Below are 27,361 nucleotides of genomic sequence, written 5' to 3' on the forward strand. Positions count from 1 at the left end.
GATCCTAAAGGCCAGTCCACACCAATGCAACTCCTTGCAACTATACTTGCAACCATTATCCCCAATGGCAGTTGTCACTTGCAAGGAGTGCGGTTTGGCATTGAAGGGTTATTGAATTGGATATAAAATAACTTATTTTCATTGCATTTCAGTCAAAAGCAGTCACAAGTTTGTTTTCATGCCTTACAGTAGCACGTTCCAAATCCAGTCACTAGATGGCAGACTAGGCCATTATTATTATTTTTTTAATATAAAGGCTCTAATCTTGACTTCCTCTGTGGGATTATTTAAAGGCATTGTTAAAATAGTTATACAAAAGAAATGCAATGAGATACCAAGAATAAATGCATTTTTTATTTTAGCATTTAGATTTTCAGTGATTGTCATTAACTGTACAGTACAAAATGTAGGGCCTGAAGCCTAATTTTATATTTCGTATAGCATTTTCAAGCCATGCACAATTCGCAACAAAGTACAAATTAGGTTTTTTATTTAAAGCAGACAGGGTGCAATCCATTCTATAGTAACCAGTTATGTTAAAGAAATGCTATAGAAATATCGTAGGAAAATATCAAGCACCTCGAGCAGATCATTTTACAACCAGGAATTACTCCTACGGGAGAGACATGATAAAAAATAAAGCAATATTTTCCTTTTTATACAAAATACACAGTTGCATTGCTTTAGCTATTTTTCTGCCCCCTGCATCAAAACAACACAAGGCACTGGGGTGTGCACTATCCACACTTTTCCTGGGCTGTGTGTGCTCCAGTTCCTGTTGATTTCATTGGATATCATTGGTCATCTGACCAGTTTCATTGGCTTTCATTGGATCAAATTGACAGGAACTGGAGCACACACAGACCAGGAAAAGTGTGGATATCATTCATACAAGAAAAACACAAACAATCCTATAGGTCTCTATACGTTTAGAACATACTACAACAAGTGCAAAAGAAAATACAGTTTAGAAATAAAAACAGGATAATTGATGTAGTAGCATATTTTCTCAACACATGATCCAGTTGCCACATCGACGGTCACAGTGTTTAAAAAGGATCCCTGGCTAATTAGACAAATATGCCTATATAAAAACACTATACTTGCCCTCTATATAGGGCAAGTAAATAAAAACACCATTAAAACTTGACATATGGAATGCATGCACTAATATATATATTTTTGAATATTGCTTTGATGCTCATATTAACCTTATGATGTATTATGTTTGATTTTTAAATTATATGCAGGCTAGACAAGACCACACATGGACACATATGACATCATCAACTTGCAACGGGAGCAGTCCATATCGAGTGAATTCAAAGATTCTCTATTTCTGAAAGAAAGAAAATATTGATGGTGTTTTTTATTTGTAATTTTAGTTATAGAGGGCAAGTATATAATGTGGCACATTTGTCTTATTGGCCATGGATCCTTTTAAGAGTCAATGACCTAAGAAGGCTTTTTTTTCTTTTTATATTAAATGTATGTTTTTGCACCTGTACCATAAAGGAAACTATATAGAGAGGTATGGGTGGCTCATTATATGACTTCCCTCTCTTGTCTCCTGTTCCGCAAAATATAGGCTTCCTTGAAACGGTGACATGAATTGAATTCACAATATTGTTTTTTAATAATAATAATACTTATTATTAGTATTACTCTAAAAGAACTGACAAGTTCACCTCTCCAGATACGTATTAAGGACCTGAAGATAAGGTCGAGACGTCCTGACATTGGATACAGGAAGTGGGCAGTGTGCACCTGAACATAAACATTGTGGGCCCAGGCCGAAAGGCATGGGGAGAGAGAGTATAGCCTATATGTTTTGCCCTCCGTTCATGTATCCGTCCGTCCGTTACCAGATAGAACTACATTTAAAGTTCTATCTACTTCTTGCCCATAACGAACTGGCTATATTCACTACAGCCACAGGTTTTGTATAGACCTCTCAATTTCTAGGCAATTGTAGAAAATAGAAATAGGCCTTAAATGTTAGAATTTGGAAAGGATATCAAAAAAGGGGAGGAGGGGGTCCCTCCCTGGAACAACATATTTTCAGATGGGGGTCCGCCGGGCAAATACAGATAATAAAATACAAATAATTCTGGGGGTCCTTGACATGAAATAGGTTGAGCACCACTGACATGGAACCATAGGTTTATCAGAAGACTTTACCACTGTTCCGGTTACCCTGACGACATTTTACTCAAATGTATAATGAGCCCAAGTTGCCCAACCATGATGGGGGCCCGTCATCTCCCCCTGTGTGAGTGTGACTGACTGACTGACTGACTGACTGACTGCTCTGCTGAGGGTTTTAGTGTCCAGGGTGGAGTTCGTGCCCTCTGTCGCCCCCTGCCGGCGAAGAGGTGGAGATGCTGTTGTGTTGGACGGCCTGCAGACGAGAAGATGACCCGGGACATGATACGGGGGCGGGACTTCCTCCCGGGCTCATCCCTGCAGCTGGACACAGAGACAGCTGTCAGCCTCACAGTCTGCACTCCGTATTCTGTGTGTGTGTGTGTGTGTGTGTGTGTGTGTGTGTGTGTGTGTGTGTGTGCGTGCGTGCGTGCGTGCGTGCGTGCGTGCGTGCTTGCGTGCATGTGGCCTAAAATGGAAAAACGTAATACATGTTGACATTTACCGGTACACAGACAATAGTAGCCTATAATACAGCAAACCAAGAAATTAATAATGCTGGTTTTCACATGGAACACATATATCTAATCTCACACAACATCCTCTCTGCCCTCAAAACTATACAAAGTTATAATGGAAAACACAAACAGTTGGGTAAAACCTGTTCAAACCGGGGACTATAATTTAACTGCATGGGGTCCAAAATGTGGGCATGCGTGCAGAGATAGGGGTGTTGGCAAGATGATAGAAATGATATGACGATGAAGATGTGCTTTCCTTTGATGGCTTGTGTAAAAAGAAAAAAAAAAGCCATATCATTTAATCATATTTTTTAAGTACTTAATATTGATAGACCCCAAAGTAACTCAATCCAACTGCCACCTCTTATAAAGGCCCCTTTTCCACCTATAGGGTTGAACCGGTTAAGTAAAAAAAATATATTCCACTGAAAATGAATTGGTTCAGAACTCTAAAAGTTGGTTCAGAACTGCATGGAACCGAAAGATTTGTCTTGCCCTGCACTGTCTGGGAACCAACCAACGTCTACAGGTTGGAAGATATGCAGATGCAATATAAACAGTGGCAAAAGGCAAGCGAAAAACCCTCAAAAAAACAAACAAAAAAAGAAAAGAAAAGAAAAGAAAGGTGAACACCGTATAATGAACAATGACGGTTGAATTTCCCTCGTGAAAATGGACAATTCGACTGGCCATATTCAACACATTGCTGGCCTGGAATCGAACCTGGGGAAAGTGCCCCTGCTATAATTACAATGATGCTTTAAACTGGTATAGAAAACGCAAGTCAGATTGCGGTCGGTCCCGTGAAAGGACCAAGGTTCCACCACGAAGCATCTAGAAATGGAACCATGTTGTGTATACAACCAAAGTTAATTTTGGTTGGAAAAGGGGGCCTCTCTGTTTTGGAAAACATGACGATACATTAGGCTGGAATCAAATATTTCTGATTCTATGATTCATTTGTTTGGATGTCTGGGGAATCCTACCGAGTGTAAAAGATTAGCCTGGTGTAAATATTTGAATATGGATGTAACAGTTGATGAGTGGGAGAGAGTTATAGCCCTGAAGCTCAGGTTCAGATGATTAATGCCAGATTTAAGTTAAAACATATTATATTATTAGTATGTGGATAATGCTAACGCATATCTTATACTCTCCACTGTTTTGATGGCAATATTCCGGACAAAAGTGTAAAGTTTAATGTAGCGAAAGGTACATTATTTCACTTGCTTATGCGAGTGCCCAATTAAGAACCATACATGTTTGGGAAAAGACACTAACAAAGAAAGAAAGAAATACCGGCATGTCCACAGCTGTGTATCATAGATCTGTTGCCTGAGGAACTAAACATCAACAGAAACAAGAAGAGAAGAGAGAATACTTATTTATATATTGTCTTCTCCAGGCTAAACACACAATTGCACCCTTTCGGAAAAACCCAGACAACGTACCACATATTAGACAACGGTTCAGAGATCTATATCTATAGACTACAGTGATTGTCTTCTAGAAATGTGAGTTTTACTATTTAAGGACGAATCTGTTAAGAACATCCTTTGGGACCTGTACTGCTAAACTACTAATATACCGGTACACAGATTATTGTTGAGGTCTTGTGAATTTGCTAAGAGAGAAAATAACATTATTATTATTATTATTATTATTTTTAAGTTTTGTGTGTTCTTTAATACTTTTCTTTTTAACTTTTATTTGTTATTGTCTATTGGAATTTGGATGATATGTGTGATATACTGTGTAATTATTTTCTGTCATAATCCAGGCGGTGGAGAAAGAAGATGCCAAAAAATATATACGGGGGGGGGGGGGAGGGAAAAATAAACTCGTTACAGGTCAGATTAAAGGAAAATAGCTCTTTTATTTTGACAAATGATTACTGTACATACAGGTTCCATATACAACAAAAATAGAAAGATAATCTTGTTTAACATGCCAATCACCTAAGCCTTACAGTAAGGTGCAGTTTTTATGTCCACGTCTGTCATTACAGGCCTGGGTAAATTACTATTGAACATTTTTATTAGCTACAATTAACATTTAGCCCATTCTGAACGGGAACCCATTTTGGTGTTACCATCATGTTATGCTTTAGCTATTGAAAAATAGCAGATCTACAAGCTCGTATAGCGCGCCACCGAGTGGCGCGCTACGAGCTTGTAGATCTGCTATTTTTGAAAAATCTAAGAACGACTGACATTTTTAGAATCTGATCTCAGGTCAGCATGGGTTCATCAGACCAGTGTGTGTCCAGTGGAAACCTCGTGTGAATCTGATCTCAGGTCAGAATGGGTTAGTTTGCCTGGAGTGCAAGGCCGGCATGGCACGCAATAGGCTCCATGCTACATTTGTGCCAGGCAAAAAAAAAATCAGCCCTATAGAAATAGTAATGGCATTCCATCAAATCCAGCAGGTTCTGGGTTCGTTATATACGTGTATAAAAAAAAACAGGAAAATTATTAATCATCCCTTTTAGGGAGGAGCAAAAGAGAGTGACGCTTTTACCGTTTGTCAACGCTGTGTACGAAGTGTATATTATTATGTGTTAGAACCAGTTGGTTCTCACAGCAGGGGGTCCTCCACGGTGTCCCCACCAGCAAAAATGATTGATGCTTATATATAAGTACCCAAAATGGACCCCTTTTTACAGGTCTGTGTAACTCTGACAGTGTGCCAAAATGGAACCAAAAAAATGGACCCATGGGGTGCAATTCCAAAAACCGGGGGTTCCTTCAAATTAAAACATTTGAGAACCACTTGTATTAATATTATACGGACGGTCAGACAAAACACTGCTGTGGGCCCGGCGGCGGCTGCAGCATGAGCGGTCCAGGCCCGGCCTATAGGCCCGGTATAATCCAAACCTGACATATAAGCGTGGTGTCGTGGGTTCGATTCCCAAGCCCAGACGATCTTTGCTGCATGTGTGTGTCTTCCCCCCCCCCCCACCCCCCCCGTCTCTCTCCCCCGTTTCCTGTCAAGCTACTGTAACCAATCAATAAAGGCAAAGAATTAAAAAGAAAAAGCAAAAAAAAAAAAAAAAAAAAAAAAAACACTGCTGTGGAAACTAAAATGTTCTCATCCCTGCCTGCCAGTCACTTATACAGTGACGTATACTGTAACTCAAGGTTGCGGGTATGATGAGCCCCCCCCCCCCCTGTGTATAGCTGCATCAAGGTTATGATAATAACCCCATGGAGGTGGTGGTGACGTGATCCCTCGCCCGCGTACAGTATATGTTCAGAAGGGGGAACATTGTTTTGTTTGTAATGGGGGGCCGTGGTCGGTCGGTTTGAGGCCGGTCGGCGGTGCATCAGTGACCCGGTGCGGGGGGGGGGGCTCACACTGTGGTAGGAAATGCTGGGGCAGTGCAGTGCAGGGGTGAGGTTTTTGTAGGAGTTTTTGTTTGTTTGTTTTGTCGCTGAGAGGCTGAGGTGGTACGGACGGACGGTGTTGTTGGGAGTTTTTTACTCACTGGGGAACCCCGGTGTCTCTCGCTGGCGCGCCGTGACAGGACAGTCTTTGTGCGAGAGCAGAATCTGTTTCAGCTGACCCACCTCCGACCTCAGCGATGTCACCTCGTTCTAGGTGGGAGAATAACACACGGTATAGACGTTAGTGTCGGAGGAGGAGGAGGGGGGACGGAAGTTAACCCCAGTACAAAATAAAAGTCCTTTATCTCTCCCCAAAGAACCCATATTGGCGGTAACCATTTTTAGAGAATTAAATTGGCTCCCAGACAGTGGAAGGCATTATGGTCTATACAATTTTTAAAAGAACAATTCCCAAAATATTTGCCGGCGGCTGTTCAGTGGGCCGCCCTCAGCGTCACGTTCTCGTTCACATGATTCACTTCATCTATAATGACTCACTCATTCCATCTTCATATACCGGCTATTTAAACTGGAAGTTTGCACTGCTCAAATCGGCTTGCTTGCTTGCTTGCTTGTACACTGATTCTGCTATGCTGCTGTCTGGCCTGACGTCGAAAAAAAAAAAAAAAAAAGGTTTTCTAAATCATGACAATTTTCCGAAAGATTTGAGGCACATTTGAACGATTTTTTCAAAAATATAGCAGACCGACAAGTTCGTATAGCGCGCCACTCGGTTGGCGCGCTATGAGCTTGTAGATCTGCAATTTTTCAATAGCTAAATTATAACATAATGTTTGAAACACTAAAAAGGGGTTCTCGCCCGGAATGGGTTAAACTTTTGCTGCTCACCCTCCTCCACCCCAGCTTCCACCTGTCATTTTGGATCTGCTGTTTAGGTACGGGGAGGATTCAGAGACCCTATATGGTTTGAGGACTGATGCGCTTGATCAGAGTACCTAAAAAAGCAGATCCAATTCATCGCCAAAAACCATAAAAAAATATGTCTCATTTTATATTCAACAAATATAAATTCCATCCATTCATGAGTTGTCCTGACTGCATAGCCTAAAACACTGAAATCTAAAATGACACAGATGCTCTCCCGGTTTATAAACTCGTGTGTGTGTGTGTGTGTGTGTGTGTGTGTGTGTGTGTGTGTGCACATACTGAACATTTAATATGGGCTGTATTTTGCGTGTCTTATAGTACCATGTCTTATTACTTAACTTAAGACCTGGAGGCGTGGTCAATGCTCTTTTGCCACTCAGAATAGCCAAATGGCATTGATCACGCCTCCAACCAGGTCTTATAGTTAAGTAATAAGACCTGGTATACTTATAAGACACGCAAAATACAGCCCTTAATATTAACGTGGCTGTTTCTTTTGAGTTTGTATAAGTGCAAGTGTATGTGCATGTAGGAGTATAGGATGTGTTTGATTGTAATCTCGTCTGCCTGCGCGTAGTCTAGGAAAATTGGCTTCAGATCCTGTGCAGCAGGGGCGTGGCCCAGTGCGTTGCGTTTCAAATGAAATGCGAATCAAAAGACAGGGGCGGGTTCCACATGGAGTGGGCGCTACATCTAAATAAGACGGAAGAACAATTGCTCGTTGAGCGGTGGTGGCCTACTACAATTCAATTTGGAATTGGATTCCCTTCGGACTATTTTCATGGTATGCACAGTGCTTCAGACCGGAAAGAGGAGTGTCCGCTCAGATTCTGAGCGCAACGTACTTCCCTCACAGGGATACGTTCCTTTTTTCCCATGAAGTTCCTTTTTTCTCGCCCGCCTAGTGGCGAAAAATAAAACTTCTGGGAACTCAGATTAGCCTGCGCGTGGTTCTGTGCACGTGCGCCGTGAGTGCATGTGTGCGTGCGTGCGTGCACACGACGACGTCGTCCACATATATACCTGTAGCTGCAGGTTGGTGTGCGTGAGCTCCTCGGCCTTCTTCTCCAGCGCCGACACCCACACCTTCCTCTTCTGCCGGCAGCGCGTGGCCGCCGCGCGGTTGCGCTCCAGGAACTTCTGCCGCCGCTCGTCGGGGTCCTGGTCGGCCGTCCTCCGGCGCCGGCCTCCCCCTCCCCCTCCTCCTCTTTCTCCTCTTTCTCCTCGTTCTCCTCGTTCTCCTCCCCCTCCCCCGCAACCGCTGCTGCTGCTGCTGCTGCTGCCGCTGCTGCACGGCTGCGCCGCGTGATGATGATGGTGGGAATGAGACGGCTGCTGGTTCATGGGAGACGCCTGTAGAATATATATATATTTTTTAATGTATTTTTTTATCCCACGATTTTGTAACCCATTTTTCACCCCCTGTGTCAATCATCTAATGTGATCCTGGGCTCTACACACACCCTCCACCAACCTAGTCCCCCATATATGGGGGACAATTAAGGGGAGAGCAACGGACTTGAACTCATGCTTCCTTCATGCCTGAGTGTCCAAGTTGCTCCTTTTACACCTGACAGGGGGGGGGGAGTTTCCCTGGTTGGACGTATACAGCGCGTGGAAGGAACACGTTATTCCAACCAGTTCCTTTCCCCCTCCATCAGGCGCCACCGGCTGGCCAGGGTGGCTCTTCCAAGAGAGATTTTGCGCTCTCATTAGAAGGCATGGTGTAAGTGTGCCATCCAGCCGCCTCGACGGTCGCCCTAAATATTTTTTACTTTGAAGTTTGAATCTCCTAATGAGCTGGGATAGTAAAGTATAATACACACACAGACACACACACACACACACACGCACACACACGCACGCACACACACGCACACACACACACACACACACGCACGCACACACACACACACACGCACACACACGCACGCGCACGCATATTGACTCTGGGGTTAATTTATAACATGTCTTGGATATGACTGGATATTTCAGCCTGAGGGTGGTGCCAGAGCAAAGGTTTGTGTGCTCATCATGGTTTTAAATGGCAATCTGCCTGTTCGATTTCATTTCTGAGATAACCATGAGTGGTGAGGTGCAGTTGGACAGTGTGGTGTGAGGGTGGTGCTAGAGTAAGAGGAAGGACACGGGGTCACACACATCAGCAGGGCTTTGCTGAACAGATTCTTCTGACCTGAGATCAGATTCTAAAAAAACACAGTTTTCTGAAAAAGCTACGTTTCTGTGTCAGTCGTTAAATAGCTAAAGCATAGCATAATGCTAACACTGTCTAGACTGTAAGAAGATATCATGTGTCTAGTATCATTTTGACATAATGGCGGCACTACAGAAAACATCAAAATCAGTATATAGGGGTCTTTCTTGGGACCATAAAGGTGCACAGCAAATTCCATGTCAATCCAGCCAGGAGTTTTTTGAGGGGCGCTATATGGCCCCTCCTATAATATGTCCAGCTTTTGGTGTATATTATGCGCAAACCAAACTTTGTCCTATATATACGCAAACATTAAATGGCGTTGACGATGAATGGACAATCTTTGAGTGTTTGCGTATAAACACTATGGACGGAGGTGCATGAGGACGCAAATTCGGATCTGGGGAGTGGGACATTTACCAAAAAATAGCAGATCTACAAGCTCATACAAACGCGTCAGAGTGTGATGCGTTTGCGAGCTTGTATATATAGCGCTGCTATTTTTGGCGAAGAGATTTAGTAGATTGAATAAAAGAACGTGCAGGGCAGGAAAGTGCAACTCCGTTTCACTCAGTGTATAGAGAAGGGTTTAAACTGGTGCTTATGAAGTGATATTGATACTGTAAATTCCAAGTATTCCTCGAGGCAACCCCTGGACTTGCACCCTAGGGTGAAAGTGGGCGCCCGACTTCGAGAAACCCTGCCTCAGAGCACCACTGCCAGTGGAGGCTAAACAAAACATGCGCGCCTCGGCGTATAACTACATGTATATATTTTTACAGTCATGGACAATGGGCTCTATATGCACATAACACACCATTTTGGAAAGAACTTGAGGCCCCCTTCCTATAACTTCCTTCACAGGTGTTACCGCTGATGCTAATGAAGGCTCTTTTGTTCCATTCTGGTCAAACTAGAGTCGGGGTGCTGATATTGTGCGTGTCGGCTCGCTGTTTGCACTCTGCTCTATACACCCAGTGGGTCTCAAAGTGTCCTTGAGTGGGTTCCAAATATGGCCCTGTGTGTGTGCGGGTGTGTATAACTCTGAGGCCCCTTTTCCACCCCAATTGGGAACCGGTTCAGTTCTTTCTGGTTTTTAGTCCATGAGCCAGAGCTCATTAAATGTAAATGTTAATTATGAATTGAGTATAGGCAAAACCATATACCTATATTAGATTGTTATCACACCATGAAACCTCCACAATTGAGTACCTTACACGAAGACAATGATTTATTGTATTACAAATTTTACTTTTTTAAATATGCAAATAAATAATAATAATAATAATAATAATTCATAATAAATATGCATTATGTAGGAAAATATGCAAAATAATCGAAAATATGAAAAAGCTACTACTGTGGAAGGGTTTAATATCATGTATTAATTTACTTGTATTGATCCTATAAATAATTTAATATAGGGTATAGTTTGCCCAACAATTTTGGAGCTCTGGCTCTAAGAACCAAAAAGAACTGAACCGGTTCCCATTGGGAACCAACCGGTGGAAAGGGGGTCTGAGAGTGTGTACAAATGGACCGAATGGACCCATTTGGTTCCATTTGTAAACTCTCAGCGTTATGGGGGTCCTTGAAAAGAAAGAAAAAAGATTGAGAACCACTGCAAGCTAAACGGAACATAGCCTTAACTAGCATCATCGGTAATAACTGTGAAGGAAGTATATAGGGAAGGAGCCCGGGAATAGGAGGAGTTTTTGAGGGGTGCTATAGGACAAACATTAATTGTCCTAACACTAACATTGAATGCCATTGACAATGGCCAGTTTTGAGTGTTTGTGCAAACACAATTGAATGCCATTGACCTTTAATGGCCAGCCCAGTTTTCAGTGTTTGCGTAAAAACACAAACATTGAAGACGAAGGTGAGGACGGCGCACATTTTGATTGGCCGGAATGAGACGATGCTACGACGATAAGAGCGACTCCCTCACTTCACACGGGTGTGATTTTTCTGCATGCATATGGAGCACCGAAGTCCTGACGTATAACTCGCTCATCCCTTCGATTCCCCATGGTTTGCGGAAGTAATTTCTCTATGGAGAATAACATGGGGTGATCTTAATTAATATTGTCTACTATAAGCGTTGTGGTCCCAAAAATAAACAAACTGTCTCGGCATTATTGTCAGGGAGGTGTGTCTTCTGTATCGTTTGCGACAGCCAGTCACTCATATTATGATACAGTCTGCTTCTATAGCGAAAATGTAAACTAATTCAGCAGCAGTGACATTATAGCGTTTTCTCTCAGTCAGTTTGATTCTTCATATCCATAATGAGTGAAGCGGCCGGGGTTTTCAAACACAGTTCTTATATGAGGCGATCTAAAAAATCCCCCCCTATGGGGATTACAATGCAAATAAAAAAAGTACATATAGCGCCCTCTACCGGCGATATTGACGTCAGACTTCGGTGCTCTATGGAGCCCATATTGGCTACAATACACGACGAACACATCCGTATATATATATACTGTACCTGTGAGTGAATGGAGAGGGGCGAGCCCCCGTGGTGCAGGTGCGAAGGCGGCGACTGGTGGACCTGAGGGTGCCCGGGGACGTTCCCCGGCGACTGGTGCAGCTGGTGGGCGGCGGCGTGGGCGTTTCCCATGAGTTGCACGGGCGGCGGCGCGTGGTACCGCTGCTGGTAGGTGAGGGGCGGAGCTTGCAGCTGATGAGGCGGAGGAGGGGCCGACGAGGGGTGATGCTGCAGCGGAGGCGGCGGGCGCTGTTGTGACATCATCCCCATCATGTGACCCACGATGCTGTCCATGGGGCTGCTGCCGATGGTCGCCATGTTGTTGCCCGGGTGTTGCTGGGGCGGTGGTTGGGGGTGGTGGGGGTGGTGGTGGTGGTGGTGATGGCCCATGGTCTGTTTGGATCTCTGGGGGGTTATATAGGGTTTATACGGTTAACGTTTTAATGTCAAAAGGAGCGCCACTTTCCACCCCTTTTGCAACCAGATCTTATTTTAAAGGGATAGTTCAGATTTTTTTTTTAAACTTAAGCTGTGTGAAATACTTGCCATTAATATAGTGGTGTTGCAACTGTATTAATTGATTGCCCCGATCGAGTCCCGTGGTGGGAGTTCTGCTCTGGTTTTGGTGAAATATGAAGTAGTTCCGGTCATTTTGTGGTGGTGAAGGGTGGGGGGGGGGGTGGCACAGGGGGCCACGCATTAAAAGTAAATGAATCCACAAAAGCTCATTTATATTGTTGACCTATTTCTAAAATATTAGTGCAACTTTCGTTAATTTATCACCCCTCTATCTATCTACTTAATATTGACCAAAACCAGAGCAGAACTCCCACCACGGGACTCGGGCAATCAATTAATACAGTTGAGCAACCACTATATATATTAATGGCAAGTATTTCATACAGCTTAAGTTCCAAAAATCTGAACTATCCCTTTAACACTTGATTTCATAATTACACCCGTATAGGAGGCCCATGCAGGGCGTGTGGACACGTCTTTAAGTCCTTTTTTTAATAATGATATAAAACTTAAAAATGGCATTCAACTTCCTGGTTTACATGAGGCCAACAATCCTTCCTTGTTTGCTTTTATTTGATCTATACGGTGCTGTCCGTGGTTTTGATATTGTTTGGAATATACTATAACGCTTCTAAAGAGAGATCAGACTTGCAAAAGAAGGAGAGGACGGCAGACATTTTAATGTTTTATAGAGGGACAGACAGTAGGCTGAAATGGGGAGAGAGATGGGGGGGGAAGACATGCAGTAAAGGCCGTCGGGATCGGGAGTCGAACCCGCGGCACACTGCCAGACTGGATTACCAGCCAAGGTGCCTGGACCGCTGAGCCACAGCCCATAGGCCTATAGGACGGCAGACATTTTAAGCCTTTTATTAGGTGCTAGTATATACAAAAAAATGACTAACGTTTCGTCCTCTCCTCCTTTCTGCATTAAGTGTCCTTGTTCCTGTGATGCACGGGACCAGCCGTTCCAGGCTTGAGGTAGCCTGGCTAATAAGCCAGACCGAATCAGCCGTTGGCAAAAAAGAAAATTGCCATTACGGACTGGAGAGGCTCAATTGTATACGGCCATTTCCTACACCAGAGAACTGGTGTGGCCAATCGGGACACGGTATGCAATATGGGCGGGCTTTGGTACAGTGACGTTCAATGCTTGAGACCTTTGACTGACCGTATAGCTCTGACCAATTGGGTCAAAGAGAAAATGTTTGAACCCGCCCCCCCCGGGAAACAAGATCCATACACAGCATCTCCAGACTCAAATACCACACCACAGTGTGATTTGAGTCTGGCTTATTAGCCAGGCTAGGCTTGAGGTGAGTTGGTATATAGACTCCCTTTGTTCGAGAGATCAGACGTATTTGCGCAAAGGTATAGTAATGGAAGATTTCACCTCCCGGTTCTGTGGGGGAAACGGAAGGTGTGGGGCTTTTCAGAGTAAAATCTGCCTCTGCTTGGCAATGGATCCATTTGGTTCCATATCTGGAACCCCCCCTCAGGGAGCCCTATATAACTCTGAGAGCTCCACATAGTTCAGTGGTTCTCAGGAAACGTTCACGCGAAAGACCCCCAAATGTAATATCTGAAAGTATAATTCGTGTCATGCAGGGGGGACCTCAATTAAGAGAAGATTTGTCAGGATTTTGTCAAGATTGGTATACGAGCTCACAACGCGCTGTTGTGAGCGTGTCGTGACTATGTGAGCTGGTCGATTGCCTGCTGAGAAGCTGAGAAATAATATTAATAATATTATAAATATTATAATAATAATAAATAAGAGGCCGTAGGTTCTTCCACATTCCACTGTGGATCCTGTGGAACCCCCCGCCCCCCATTCAAGGACCCCCAACGGGTTGTCAAGGTATACAATCGTAACTATAATCACAGAATGAAAACATTTAAAAAAAACTCTCACGACTCGCACATGTTTACAACGAGTAGCCTACATTCAAATTTAGTATATGCGCAAACCTTCACTTGGAAAATATAAGCAAGTGAACACTTAACAGGTTCGATCATTCTATAGGGCAATTGCATCTGTCCCCCCATGCCTGCACAACATTAAATCTAAACTCAAAGTCAATTATGTTACTGGTGGGTGTTTGTGTGATTTGTGAGCGTGTGAGTACATGTGTATGTATGTGTGTGTGTGTGTGTGTGTGTGTGTGTGTGTGTGTGTGTGTGTGTGTGTGTGTGTGTGTGTGTGTGAGACTGTGTGACTGTGTGTGTGTGTGTGCGTGCGCGCACAAGCACGTGTGCGTATATATACAATGCGAGTGTACGTGTGTGTATGTGCTCATGAGGGGGATAATGTGTGCCAATAAATGCCTTGGCCGAGCGGTTTGATACCTTCACACTTTATCATTCCCCGTGTATCATCTGACTAAACAGACTGTAAGAAGCTAATTTAAACCACGTCTCCACTTTCCACCACACTCAGCAGCACAGGCCAGAGAGAGAGAGAGAGAGAGACAGGGAGAGAGAGAGAGAGAGAGGGAGACAGAGAGAGAGATAGAGAGAGAGAGAGAGAAACGAGAGCCTGTGTGTGTGTGTGTGTGTGTGTGTGTGTGTGTGTGTGTGTGTGTGTGTGTGTGTACAATGACATCACCCCTTGCTCTCTCTCCCCCCCCCCCCCCCCCCCTTCCTCCCCCCATCTTACTATCAGCTCTCTGTTATGTAATATTTCTGTATAGGAGAAGTTAGCTTTTTTTTTCTTTCCTTTTTTCCGCTTCAAATTCTTCTTCCTCCATCGCTCCATTCAGCGAGGGGGTGAAAAAAAAAGGAACACATTTAGAGACCGCCAAGAATGAGATCACCGTTGCTGCCCTGTGCCAGTTTCACCAACCCCGCCAGCCAGCACAGCCAGCCAGCACAGCCAGCCAGCCAGCACAGCCAGCCAGCCAGCCAGCCAGCCAGCCAGCACAGCCAGCACAGCCAGCCAGCCAACCAGCCAGCACAGCCAGCCAGCCAGTCAGCACAGCCAGCCAGCCAACCAGCCAGCCAGCACAGCCAGCCAGCCAGCCAGCCAGCACAGCCAGCCAACACAGCCAGCCAGCCAGCCAGCACAGCCAGCCAGCCAGCCAGCCAGCCAGTCAGCACAGCCAGCCAGCCAACCAGCCAGCCAGCCAGCACAGCCAGCCAGCCAACACAGCCAGCCAGCCAGCCAGCACAGCCAGCCAGCCAGCCAGCCAGTCAGCACAGCCAGCCAGCCAGCACAGCCAGCCAGCCAGCCAGCCAGCACAGCCAGCCAGCCAGCCAGCCAGCCAGCCAGCCAGCACAGCCAGCCAGCACAGCCAGCCAGCCAGCCAGCACAGCCAGCACAGCCAGCCAACCAGCCAGCCAGCCAGCACAGCCAGCCAGCCAGCACAGCCAGCCAGCCAGCCAGTCAGCCAGTCACCCACAAGACAGGACAAGGCAGAACGATCGTCCCAGGCTCTGTTTACTACATAGAGAGAAACACTCCCTTACACCAGCAGCAGCTAAGCGGGCCTGTGCCATTACACCCATTACATCATGCAGCTGTACTAGGGCAGGATGACACATCGCATTGATATTTCTGTCTGAGTCGGATCGGCACACGGTCGGGGGCGGTGGGTGGGGGGGGGGGTGTTTGGGGGGGGCGATGGTGGGGGGAGGGGGTCGGTGAATGAAGGTATGCTCGCGCCGCGTATACACGGTGAGATATATACGACGACGCGAGTCACGTGTCACAGAAGTTTATTTTTCCACCGTCCGCTTCCACATGCGAGCGAGACTAGTGTGGAGTTACAGTAAGGACATGTTCAGTTCAGAGCTACATGTGTTCGACGTGCGGGGTCTCTTTTTTGTTTTTAAATCAGTTGTGGTGCTTCAGCAAAAAGCACAACATAGTGCAGCATGTTTGCCGCGATGAGAGGAGACTTAACTAGACTGACTATAATGGTTCCCACTGGTTCTCACTGGTTCCCAAACAGCAGGTCCGGGGGCCCTTTTGTGGGTCGCAGACACATTGTTATATGGGTCCCCTTTAGTTTTTGTTTCCTGCATTTTGTTTTTGATGGGCGCTATATATATATATCTCCTATACTGTACAGCTTTAATGTTTGTGTTGTCTGAACAAACAATTAACAATGAACAGAGAATTTACGCTATACAGTATGTGTCTGAGCACATCGGCATAATGTGTGTCAGTGGGAACCCTTTGGCCAATAAGGGACCACCATTCTGGATGATGACGTACGATGATTAGAGCGCCCCTCACTTCACACGGGTGTGATTTTTACTTATTATTATTATTATCAGGTCCTATATTTCAAAACATTCCCCAAGAAAATGAATTAAATTTGAAACATTCTTTTCAGTACATTTCATGAAAAATCTAAGAAATTCCACAAACTATAGAAAACAAATGTTTTCCGCGACGCGTTGTGAGCTTATAGACCTGTTACTGGATCCTTGGGGGAGAGACGTCTCTTTTGGGGTCATGGGGCTAAAAAATTGGAACCACTGGTATAATTCATATAAGACATGGCGATAATAAAAACCAGACTAGACTGGACAAGATTACATTAAGGACTGAAGAGAACGGAATTGAACGGGACTTCATTAACTAAAGCATAGACACTAGACAGTCCTTATATGCTTGACATGATTATATATATATATACGAGTGCTTGAGAAAGGTTCTCTCCTCTTCAAGGGAAAAGGGCCTCGCTCGACTCGGGCAGTCTTTTATAAAGGTTCAGGCGTGTTCAAAGAGAACATAATAGAAAGAGAATAGAACACGCACTCTCAGTCACAATAAGTGTCTCGTTCAATAATAACGACGATGATCCGCAGCAGCAGTCAAAACCAGAATATCTTCAGATAGTGAGGAGCCATGGAAATCCCCCATCCCCCACTGGAGCTGGGGTGCATAATAATACGTTTGTTTTAACATACTAACAGTTCCGACAGGCATTAATAGTCCGACAACACCGTCGCTCCCGACATGCGAGGTTACAGTTACAACTATAACCCGGGGCCGCGCGGGCGAGTAAAACGCACATGCGTGGCAGGTTAAAACTAACTTGTGGCTGGTTAAAACTAACCCATGGCTCCTGACAATTGAGTATAGGAGACATGCCTGTCCTCCACTTGACTGCAGTCATTACTGACAAAGCACTGTCTGTCTGTCTGTCTCTCTCTGTCTCTCTCTGAGCCTCACATTTGAACCTTTAGTGGCTCTCTGAAACCCGATACACTGCTCACTTGTGACTCCATGTACAGGGTCAATGCATGAAGTCATATCCCCTATGTGTGTGTGTGTCTGTGTCTGTGTGTGCGTGCGTGCGTGCGTGCGTGCTTGCGTGTGTGCCGTGGACAGTGGGCACTTCACAGTTTTCCCCTCTGTGTCTTTCATACTGTACTGAATGTACACATCTAGACAGAGACATTTTTTTAAATTCAGTGTAAAGTTAAGGTTGTCTTAACCCCTTTCAACCTGGCATCACATCATCATGCCATGGCATGGTGAACGCTGAACATTTTGTCTTAATAACATTTTCAAATAACATTTTCTAATCACGGATTCGATTATATTATATAAGCACAAAGGGGCCTTGTGCAGTGCTCTGTGTTTGTGTTTGTGTTCATAAGAACATGCAGAGACAACGGGTAGATTGTGCATTACATTCACCCATTCACACACACACACACACACACACACACACACACACACACACACACACGCACACACACACACACACACACACACACACACACACACACACATTCATACACCGATTGCGGCGGTAGCCATGCAAGGTACCAACCTGCATGCACATCGGGAGCAATTTGGAGTTCGAAGTGTCTTGCCCAAGGACACTTCGACACGTACAGAAAGGAGGAGCCTGGATTCGAACCTGCTCTACCTCTTAATGGGTCACAATTTATCCTGGCCTCCCTATTTTGGGCACATCATTATATATATAGGCGAAAAATAAATCTTGTAGAAGGTATTTTATGTGTAGAGGGACAACATTGGGGGGGGGGGGGCTAGTACAAAGCCCTGGGGGACACCGATCAGGTATAGGGTTTAAGCGGCTAAGTGGTTAAATGAAAGGCTTAATATACAGTATGTGCCCGATGACTGTTTCAAAGCAACACACACACACAGCGTGATATAAGCGGCGATCTCTTCGATCTACAAGCTCATAGCGCGCTGAGCCTGTAGGTCTGCTGTTTTTGAAAAATCTCTGGAGTCCTGCCTCAAAGCGGACCAGAGGTAGAAAATGGAGATATAGTCCCTTTTCCCACCCCTGCGTGCTACACTCTATATAAGTCAGTGGTTTCCAAACGTTTGCATGTCAAGGACCCCCAAATTGACACTAATTAGCCCCACGGACCCCCATTTAACCCATTTAGGCCAGACCTCAGAATTAAAAGAAATAATCTTCTAAACCTTCCAGCTTTCTGAAATAGATATTTTCACGGGTTTTTCAAAAATAGCAGACCTATATATGGCGCGCTATGAGCTTGTAGATCTGCTGTTTTTCAATAGCAAAGATTATAACGGAATGTTTAAAACACCAAAAGCCCCCCCCTGTTTGTCCATGAGTTTCCTCTGTCTCTCCCAAGTCCTGCTCCTCTGACTCTGATTGCCCTGAGTGCCGTCACCTGTGGGGACCAGCTGCAGCCAGGTTGGGTGATGATGAGCTCCAGTGACTATTTAAACTCTGCCTTGTGTTTGTTCAGTGCTGGATCTTAAGTTATAGTGTCAGGTTTTATGTTCAGTGTATGTACTTCTGTTATCACATGTCATTTCCCAAGTAAAGTCAAGTTCATGTGATATCTTGTCCTGCCTTTGTTTGAGTTTCCTGCACTTGGGTCCTACGTATAGCTAACACCTGCAAACCGTGACATTATGGGAACCACATGCGATGAGTGTCTCCGTGTGTGTGTACCTGGGGCGAGGAGGCGCAGGACGGGTTGTTGTGGGTGGGACCCGGGATGCCCATCAAGCCGTGTCTGTCCATCTGGAAGAAGGAGGAGGAAAAAAAAGAGAAAGGGAAGGGGAAAACGAGACACAGTGTCACAAAAAAGACCTTTTACGCTCCGAATCATCCAGAAAGACGACAGGGCCGACCTCGGGGGGGGGGGGGGGGGGGAGGATATGGGGAAGGGTTCCATCCCGAGGTCACATCCATCTAGCTAGTTTGACACGTGTGATTAATTCATCCGACGGGAGTGAAGTGTGACTCCTGCTATGTCCTCTCTATATGAATATAATGTCTGAGTGGAGGTCCTTGACCACTTTGGCCACTATACCCACATCTATAAATCATAATGACCCTGCAAATGAACGCGTGTCAGAGTGTGTGCGCGCGCGCGTGCGTGTGCGTGTGTGTGTGTGTGCGTGTGTGTGTGGGGGGGGGGGGGGGGGAAGAAAACAGACACAAAGACACACGAGCGAGCAGACGCAGGAATGGACGGACAGACAGACAAGACAGACAGACAGACAGACAGACAGACAGACAGACAGACAGACAGACAGACAGACAGACAGACAGACAGACAGACAGACAGACAAGACTGACAAGACAAGACAGACAATACAGACAGACAAACTAGACAGACAGACAGACAGACAGACAGACAGACAGACAGACAGACAGACAGACAGACAGACAGACAGACAGACAGACAGACTAGACTAGACTAGACTAGACTAGACTAGACTAGACAGACAGACAGACAAGACAGACAAGACAGACAGACAGACAGACAGACAGGCAGACAGACAGACAGACAGACAGACAGACAGACAGACAGACAGACAGACAGACTTTTCAAAAATACGTTTGTGTCACGATATCAGTCTGTTGCACACTTTTACTGTTTAGTGATGTCCTAGTGTTTGCCCTATAGTTGTGTTTGCCTGTCTTGTCTTGTGATTACTATAGTTTTCTCCACCTGTGTCCTGTTAAGTCTCCCAGCCCAATCCCAGTGTTGATTGTTTTGTTCTGTTCACCTGTGTATTGTGATCCCTGTGTCTATACTTAAACTCTCAGTTCCTTGTGTTCCCTGCTTGATTATAGACGCTGTTATGGTGTTCTGTGAGTAGTGTGTTTCCAGTCCTGTGTGTATTCTATGTTATTCTGAGTTTTGGGTGAATAAATCCCTCCGCATTTGACCTCCTGCCTTTGACCAGTACTGTTCTGCATTTTGGGTCAAACTATACTTCTGAGTCGCACCGTGACAGTTTGTGGGTGAGTAGTATGTGTGCGCGGATGGATGTGTCTGTAGGCCTACTGTATGTGTTTTAGGTGTATATAGGAGCATGTGTATGCGGACCGGACGGATCCACTCACAGCCATGTGCTGAGCAGAGGCACCCTGCATGGCCGGGTCGGGCAGGGGGCCCGGCATGGAGGCCGGCAGCGGCTGCCTCGGTCTGCTCCTCATGTGCAGCAGGGACGAGGGCAGGGGCCCCGAGGACCCTGGCCTGGGGTTATAGAGAGGGGGGAGAGAGAGGTTGGGGAGGATAGAGAGAGAGAGAGAGAGAGAGAGAGATGGAGAGAGGGACAGGGAGACACAGCCTTAATTAGTATCATCGATAACACCTGGTGACACCAGGTTCAGAGCGAGTTTACAAGTTAACCTGTTTAAAGGCCTGAAAAAAATATCTTCTAAAATCCTGACAGTTTTCTGAAATAACCTATATATAGCACTCAATATTTCATGTCAAAGGACCCCAAAAATGATCTGTAATTGGCCTCCGAGACCCCCTGAAAATATGTTGTTCCAGGGACCCTCCTGCAGAAGCTAAGATTTGAGTTTAAAAACGTTCGTTCTGAAAAAATATATTCCAAATTTGAGGCACATTTTCACGATAAAAAAAATAAATAGCAAACCTACAAGCTCGTAGATGAGCTTGTAGATCTGCTATTTTTCAATAGCTAAAGCATAACATAATGCTAACACCAAAATGGGTTAAAAGATTCCGCCGGTCTAATGTTATGTGTACACAGCCCCCAAATCCTGCAGTGCTTTATACTTTAACTCGGAGAGTGTAAAAAAAGAGACGTACACTCTCAGAAGTTAAATGAACATAGCGAGGCTTTTGGGTCGTGTCGACCGCGTTTAAACGGCACACATAGTGAAGGAAAAGCAGAGGTGGATCGAGGAAGGATCTGCATGGGGCAGGATGGCTGGTTAGCAGATCTACAAGCTACACAAGCAGATCTACAAGCAAGATCTTGTAGAACTTGTATAGGGCTGCTATGGGGCGGAGGAATCGGCGGAGGAATATATGGAAGAGGAGAAAGGGGGGAGGAGGAGCGAGACATGATTAGCAGTGAAGCAACACTTGATAAAAAAGAAAACGGGGGGTGAAAACAGAGTTACAATGGAAAGTATGATACGGTCGAAAAGAAAGGAAGGGGAAAGAGGAGAACAAGATTATAAGATAGGTGGAAATTAAAAGTATAACGGGCTGAGAAAGTGAGAGAGAGAGAGAGAGAGAGAGAGAGAGAGAGACACAGGAACCCGCGGTGCCGCATGCCGCTGACATAAGGGCCCTACTAGCTGGCACTCGGCCAATCCGACTATACGCTGAGGTCATCGCTGTGTGATGATGTCACCGCCCGAATCTGGAGCACGCGGCCAACTTTAACGACAAGCAGAGTGGGAACAAGGGAGCGAGCGAGAGAGAGAGAGAGAGGGAGCGAAATAGAGAAAGAAAAAGTCGACGAACCAAAACAGCGTTTCTGAACGTAACCACAACAGTCGGACACCGGGCCGGCCGCCAGACCTTCTCGGATACTGGGGGTTGCCACGGCAACGAACGGGGCTGGTAAACACGAGGGGGGAAACAGTGTGGACGGAGGACACCCGATCCGCGAACTTGACTTAGCAGCACATGGGAGTGTTCCACATGCACAACCAAGAAACAAGCTGTCCTGTTTCAGCTGGTACTGATTTATACTGAGCCCCCCGAAACACGGTCAAACTATAGAGCTTATTATTACCTCACCGTCAGAGGGGGGTGTTATACTTATGGGGGTCCCTGCATGCAAGGCAAGAGCAATATATATATAGGCCCCTTTATGTATACATAATACGCCATTTTGAAAGTAACTTCTTATTATACTTCCGGGCCTTGCCCTTCACCAGGTGTTATCGATGATACTAATTGAAGGCTGTGTTGCATTTTGGTCCAACGGAGTCAGGGGTTCTGATGAATTGAACAATGTCTGGACCCATGTTGTAAACAAAGTGTAATGCTTAATTGGGTCGTCCACTCACGGTTAACAGTCTTTGTGTTGAGTTTGTGCTTGGAATGTACTGTAATTCTGCAAAATGTTAATACATATTTCAATCAATCAATCAATTGATAAATATATTGAACCGAGCCGTCTTGTGGGTGAACGATTGAAGTGACTGGAAACAAATCTATATATCTTCAGGTTTGAACGCACCTTAAGTCTTATATACAATTCTATACACTTGACTGTTCTACTCTGGGTCTTGCTCTGCTCACAACAACGTGCTATCTCTCATGCTCACAGACACCTTATACTAGATACAATCACTCTCATGATCAATTACAGCGTGTTATAAGAGGCTCTTTAAAGAGCACTTATCGTGGTTACTTAAAACGACAAGTCTCGCGTTGCCAGACTCTGACAATGATCAGCAGATAAAGCGGTTGTGTGGCGCCTCCTATAGCCGCTTCAGATTTATCCAAATATATAAATCCAAATCATCGGAGCATAATTATCGCATAATAAATATATCGCTCATTTTATATAAAAAATGTATTCTATCCCTTTCTCCTGACTGAACCCTTTTAAAGGACAACTTTAGTTTCTTTCAACCAAGGTTCATGTTTAGGTTGTTATTAGAGAAAGTAAAAGATGAGTGTTATTGAGCTCCTATAACATCGTCCCTCAACCTCAGCATATCACCTCAATCGGAGCCTCTAAAGGACTTTAAAGATCGCGTGCACAGAGTTTTGCAGGGATCGCCATCATTGCCTATAGCGACGGGAGGCTAAAAGAAGCTAACATTGGTAAATATTGGTAAATATGGCTTAAATAGACGTTAAACAAAAACCCAGAGAAATCCCGGGTTTGTCATAGATTGTGTTATGAATATACAGCGTGCGGCACAAACACATAAACGCACAGACGTCTGAACCCCCCCATCCCCGCCCTCCCCCTCATGCGCGCTTCATCACACACACCATTTTAAAAACGGGTATATAGACTCATATCCTCGTGTAAATGTTGCCTTTTCTCACTCCTCCATTTCCGCTCCCTTCCCCCTCCCCCTCCCCCTCCCCCTCCCCCTCCCCCCATTCCATCTCACGACGCAGCATAGCCTCGTTTTGGCGGGACTGCAAACTCGTTCGTTCGTTCGTTCGTTCCGTCTGGCGCATGCATGGCAGACTGGCAGCTCCCATACATAATTTATCACCGCTCTAATGAATTGAGAGAAAGAGAGCGGAGGGGGGTGGGAGGGGGGGGGGGAGAAAAAATACACGCAAATGTACGTGAGAGAAAGTCAAAGGGACAGTGTGGCGGCAGGGGGGGAGAGAGAGAGAGAGACGTATATAAGTATAAAGTGGCGAGACGTTACGGATAGAGACCGTCAAACAGGCTATAGTCGGCAGACAGACAGACAGACATTACATTCCGCCCACAGTCGCGCAGCAAACCCACCCCGACTCGACTCGTCCCCAGCCACCCTCCTCCTCCTCCCCAACAACCCAACCACCCCATCACTCGTCTCACCCACACCCCCCCGTCCCCCCTCCCCCCCGCGCCTTTCCATTTGACATAATCCAGTATATGTGTGCCTAAAAAAGAGGCAGTATAGGCTGTGGGCCTGCAGTGTGGTGGCTTCTTCTTCCACGAGTCTCTCTCTCTCTCTCTCTCTCTCTCTCTCTCTGGTTTATCACGCGGTTTGACAGGCGGGGTCTGGTATTATGGGTTCTCCCCCGTCCCCCCCCCGTTCCCCCTCTTTTCATCTCGGGCTCTCTCCACTTCCTGGGCCTCTCTCTCTCTCTCGTCTATAGTCTCACTCACTGGTTGCTCAGCTTTTGGGGCTATGCCCGTATAACTCAATACGCGCTTGAGCTTAATTGAGCCCGTCAATATGCTGTTGTGACTGTTGTCATCCCTTGTTTGTTTATCACATTTTGGGGCGAGAGAACCCCTTTTGGTGGTGTTAGCATTATGCTATGCTTTAGCTATTGAAAAATAGCAGATCTACGAGCTTGTACTGTAGGTCTGCTATATTTTTGAGAAATCGTGGCGCAAATTTGGAAACAGGTATAGAAACATAGGTATTTCAGAAAACTGTTTTAGAAGACTTTTTTATTTTATTTCGACGTCAGGCCCTAAATGGGTTATGGAACAGAGTAGCACTGCCCGGAGTCCAGAAAGCCTATATCAGACTTGGCCAGTATATGGTGGAAAAAGTACTCACATGTTTTACTTGCTTAATGTACTTATAAAGTACAACAAGGGACAAAGTGCTCGTTATGCAGAATGTCCACATTTTAAGTTTTCAAATGTATAAAAACAAGGATTTTGAAAATAGCACATTTAACAAGCTCACAGTGTGTCGCGTCGCATCACGCATTGTGAGCTTGTATAGTTCTGCCATTTTCAAATGGCCGAAATGTACGGTATAGGACTAAAGTGGTTAATGTATGTTTTGTCGTAATAATCCAAATCTACAAAGTAACTATATAACTAATTAAAGTTGTCAAATAATTGTAGTTTGAGTAACAGTACAATAGTATAGTACAAAAGTAGAAGTAAAAGTATTGGAAATTGGAATTACTCTGTCTCAAGTAAAGTAAAAAATACCTCAAGTAAATGTACTTAGTTACTTTCCACCACTGGAAGCCTATCACGCTTGGCCATGAGCTGTGTGCGAGCTAGAGCGTTGACATCAGACGGCTGCACTTGTTTCTTTATTGTTGTTGTATTATAGGTGGGCGGTTGACATGGTATCAGGGGAGAAGCATACTTTCTTCATTATTAATAACGGATATTTATTGTCTTTTGGGTCGTTTTTGGATCATTGAGCAGACGACGAGAACTGGCAAAACGTCTTTGTTTGGACTGCAGCGGGATTTTCTTGGGAATAAGACACTAATATAATAATAGTGTCGGCAGCTTATATCGTTTGTCTCCAAATGTCCCAACAGTCAGTAATGTGAATGTCTGAGTTGTACACATAAACCAAGGGGCTCTTGAAACCTTTCAACTCTTGAGAGAGAGAGAGAGAGAGAGAGAGAGAATTTTGTGTTCTCATGCAGTTTTTACACATGGCTCCTCAAACTCACATCGTGTCCACAACACCAGCAAAAGAGACCTATATCGTTAAAGGACAACTTTAGTTTTTTTCAACCAAGGTTCATGTTTTAGGTTGTTATTAGAGAAAGTAAAAGATGAGTGTTATTTTATTTTTTTCATTTGCTGCTTTCTTTCATTTTAGGGATTTTAGCTGTTTTTGATAGGGGGGGGGGGGGGGGGGGGGCATTCGAGCATGGGGCTAAAATATGTATTTTTTTACAAAATATTATGCCGATATTTTTTTTTATTATTTACTATATAGTCCTAATAAACCCCAGGAAATTACATCTGGCCACAAAAAACACTTGTAGGTCTGCTATGTTTGAAAAATCGTGGCGCAAATTCAGCGCTCCAGAGCGCTGACTACCAATGGGGGGGTGGCATGGAAATTGACAGTGTGCATAATTATATTAGCGATCTAGACGAGTATAGCATCCATACCAAGTACTCACCCCGAGTACGTGGCGGAGGAGGCCTGGGTGGTGATGACGGAGCCCGACTGGGAGGCCTGCGGGCCTGCTGCAGCAGCCAGGCTGCAGCTGATGGGGCCCTGCTGCATCATGGCCTGTGGGCCGTGGGCCTCATGCTGTGGGCCCTCATGGGCTCCGTGCGGCAGGCAGGGGTGGAGATGGGGGTGGTGGTGGAGCGATGGCTGCGGGTGGGCATGCTGCTGAGGCTGATGGGCTGCAGGGTGCTGAAGCACCTGCAGCACCTGGGGTGGGGGCTTGAGCTGGTGGTGCTGCTGCTGCTGCTGCTGGTGGTGCTGGGATGGTGGCTGGTTGTGGTGCGGACGGGATGAAGACCCGTTGTGAGAGAGAGTCTGTATATAGCAGGGGGGCAGTCAGACGGATATTTTGTGAAGCCACTAAGGAAATGAAAGTTCATATAATGGCCTGTTGTGGCGCTGTCACTGGACCCAGAAAAACCCATAGCCCCATAGAAGTCCATGTATTTGGGCCCAACTTCACCTAGACTGTATTACCTTAATAAACACGGTCATTAATACTTTCTGCTTCCAGTCACTAGTTTAAAGTCTCATTTCTAATGTCATAATATTCTTTTTGGAAAATTATGGTCCCATTTATTAAAGAAATGGCCATAAAATCGCGCATGTTCTGAGGGGCGTGGCTACCGTTACAGTCTATGAACGGGATCCCCCACCCACTCGAGTCAAAATATAAACCAACAAAGAAGAAGGGGGAAGTCCCGCCTCGTTGTCTGGGCCAGCCAATGGGCCAGCTGGCCTGAACTGGGCCAAAACGGATCTAGAAAGATGGCGACTTCCATTGCAAGGACTGACAGGCTTCATTTTACGTTCACGTTAGACCCGCGGAACGCTTTGTCCATATTTTTTACAGTCTATGGTATATAGTCGGGACATTGGAGAGAGCATGCGGCTGTGACCTTTTTTGGGACTTTGCAATGAGTAAATTGTATACAACAGGCCGTTTTACGAGGAAGCAATCTGATTGGTTGAAACGGTTTCTATATAGCCGTGGATCAAACCTGCAGCACCGTTCACCACCTATAATCAAAACAAAGAATTCAGCCGCTCTGTTTTCCCCAGAGCGCTATATATAGCAAACTCGGTGGCTATATAGGCTATAGCTAGTTTCTTGGGACATTTGTGGTCGTGTAGTGACTACATCTGTCATTAAAAATAAAATAAAAATCAGCGATTTTCTTATAGTTTTAAGGGTAACTGTTGTAGAATTGCAATATTACACAATATTACAATTACTTAATTGTACACTGCCTGCGTTGTACTGTATGTTCTGCCATGATGATGATGACGATGATGATCTGAGCATGTGTCCACATTGCGTGCGTGCGCGCGTGCGCGCACGCGTGTGCGCGAAA

General features: G+C 45.3%; 1 protein-coding gene across 2 annotated transcripts in view; it reads right to left on the bottom strand.

Moving 5' to 3' along the window:
- Positions 1-885: 885 nt before the first annotated feature.
- The window catches only part of LOC308331905 (cyclic AMP-responsive element-binding protein 5-like), a 41,188-nt gene continuing 14,712 nt past the window's right edge, over positions 886-27,361 (bottom strand). The window contains exons 4-10 of one of the 2 annotated variants that reach the window (XM_080787445.1): positions 25,954-26,276; positions 20,502-20,634; positions 19,095-19,166; positions 11,653-12,057; positions 7,967-8,296; positions 6,157-6,265; positions 886-2,469 (exon numbers count right to left, since the gene is read on the bottom strand). In XM_080787445.1, the coding sequence (XP_080643571.1) occupies positions 2,324-2,469; positions 6,157-6,265; positions 7,967-8,296; positions 11,653-12,057; positions 19,095-19,166; positions 20,502-20,634; positions 25,954-26,276 (1,518 nt within the window). In that variant the 3' untranslated portion in view covers positions 886-2,323. Of the gene's footprint in view, positions 2,470-6,156; positions 6,266-7,966; positions 8,297-11,652; positions 12,058-19,094; positions 19,167-20,501; positions 20,635-25,953; positions 26,322-27,361 lie in introns of both variants that reach the window. The other variant, XM_080787444.1, reaches the window with a different exon arrangement.

This window comes from Protomyctophum bolini, assembly GCF_963924005.1.
Source record: "Protomyctophum bolini genome assembly, chromosome: 17".
Taxonomy (NCBI): Eukaryota; Metazoa; Chordata; class Actinopteri; order Myctophiformes; family Myctophidae; genus Protomyctophum; species Protomyctophum bolini.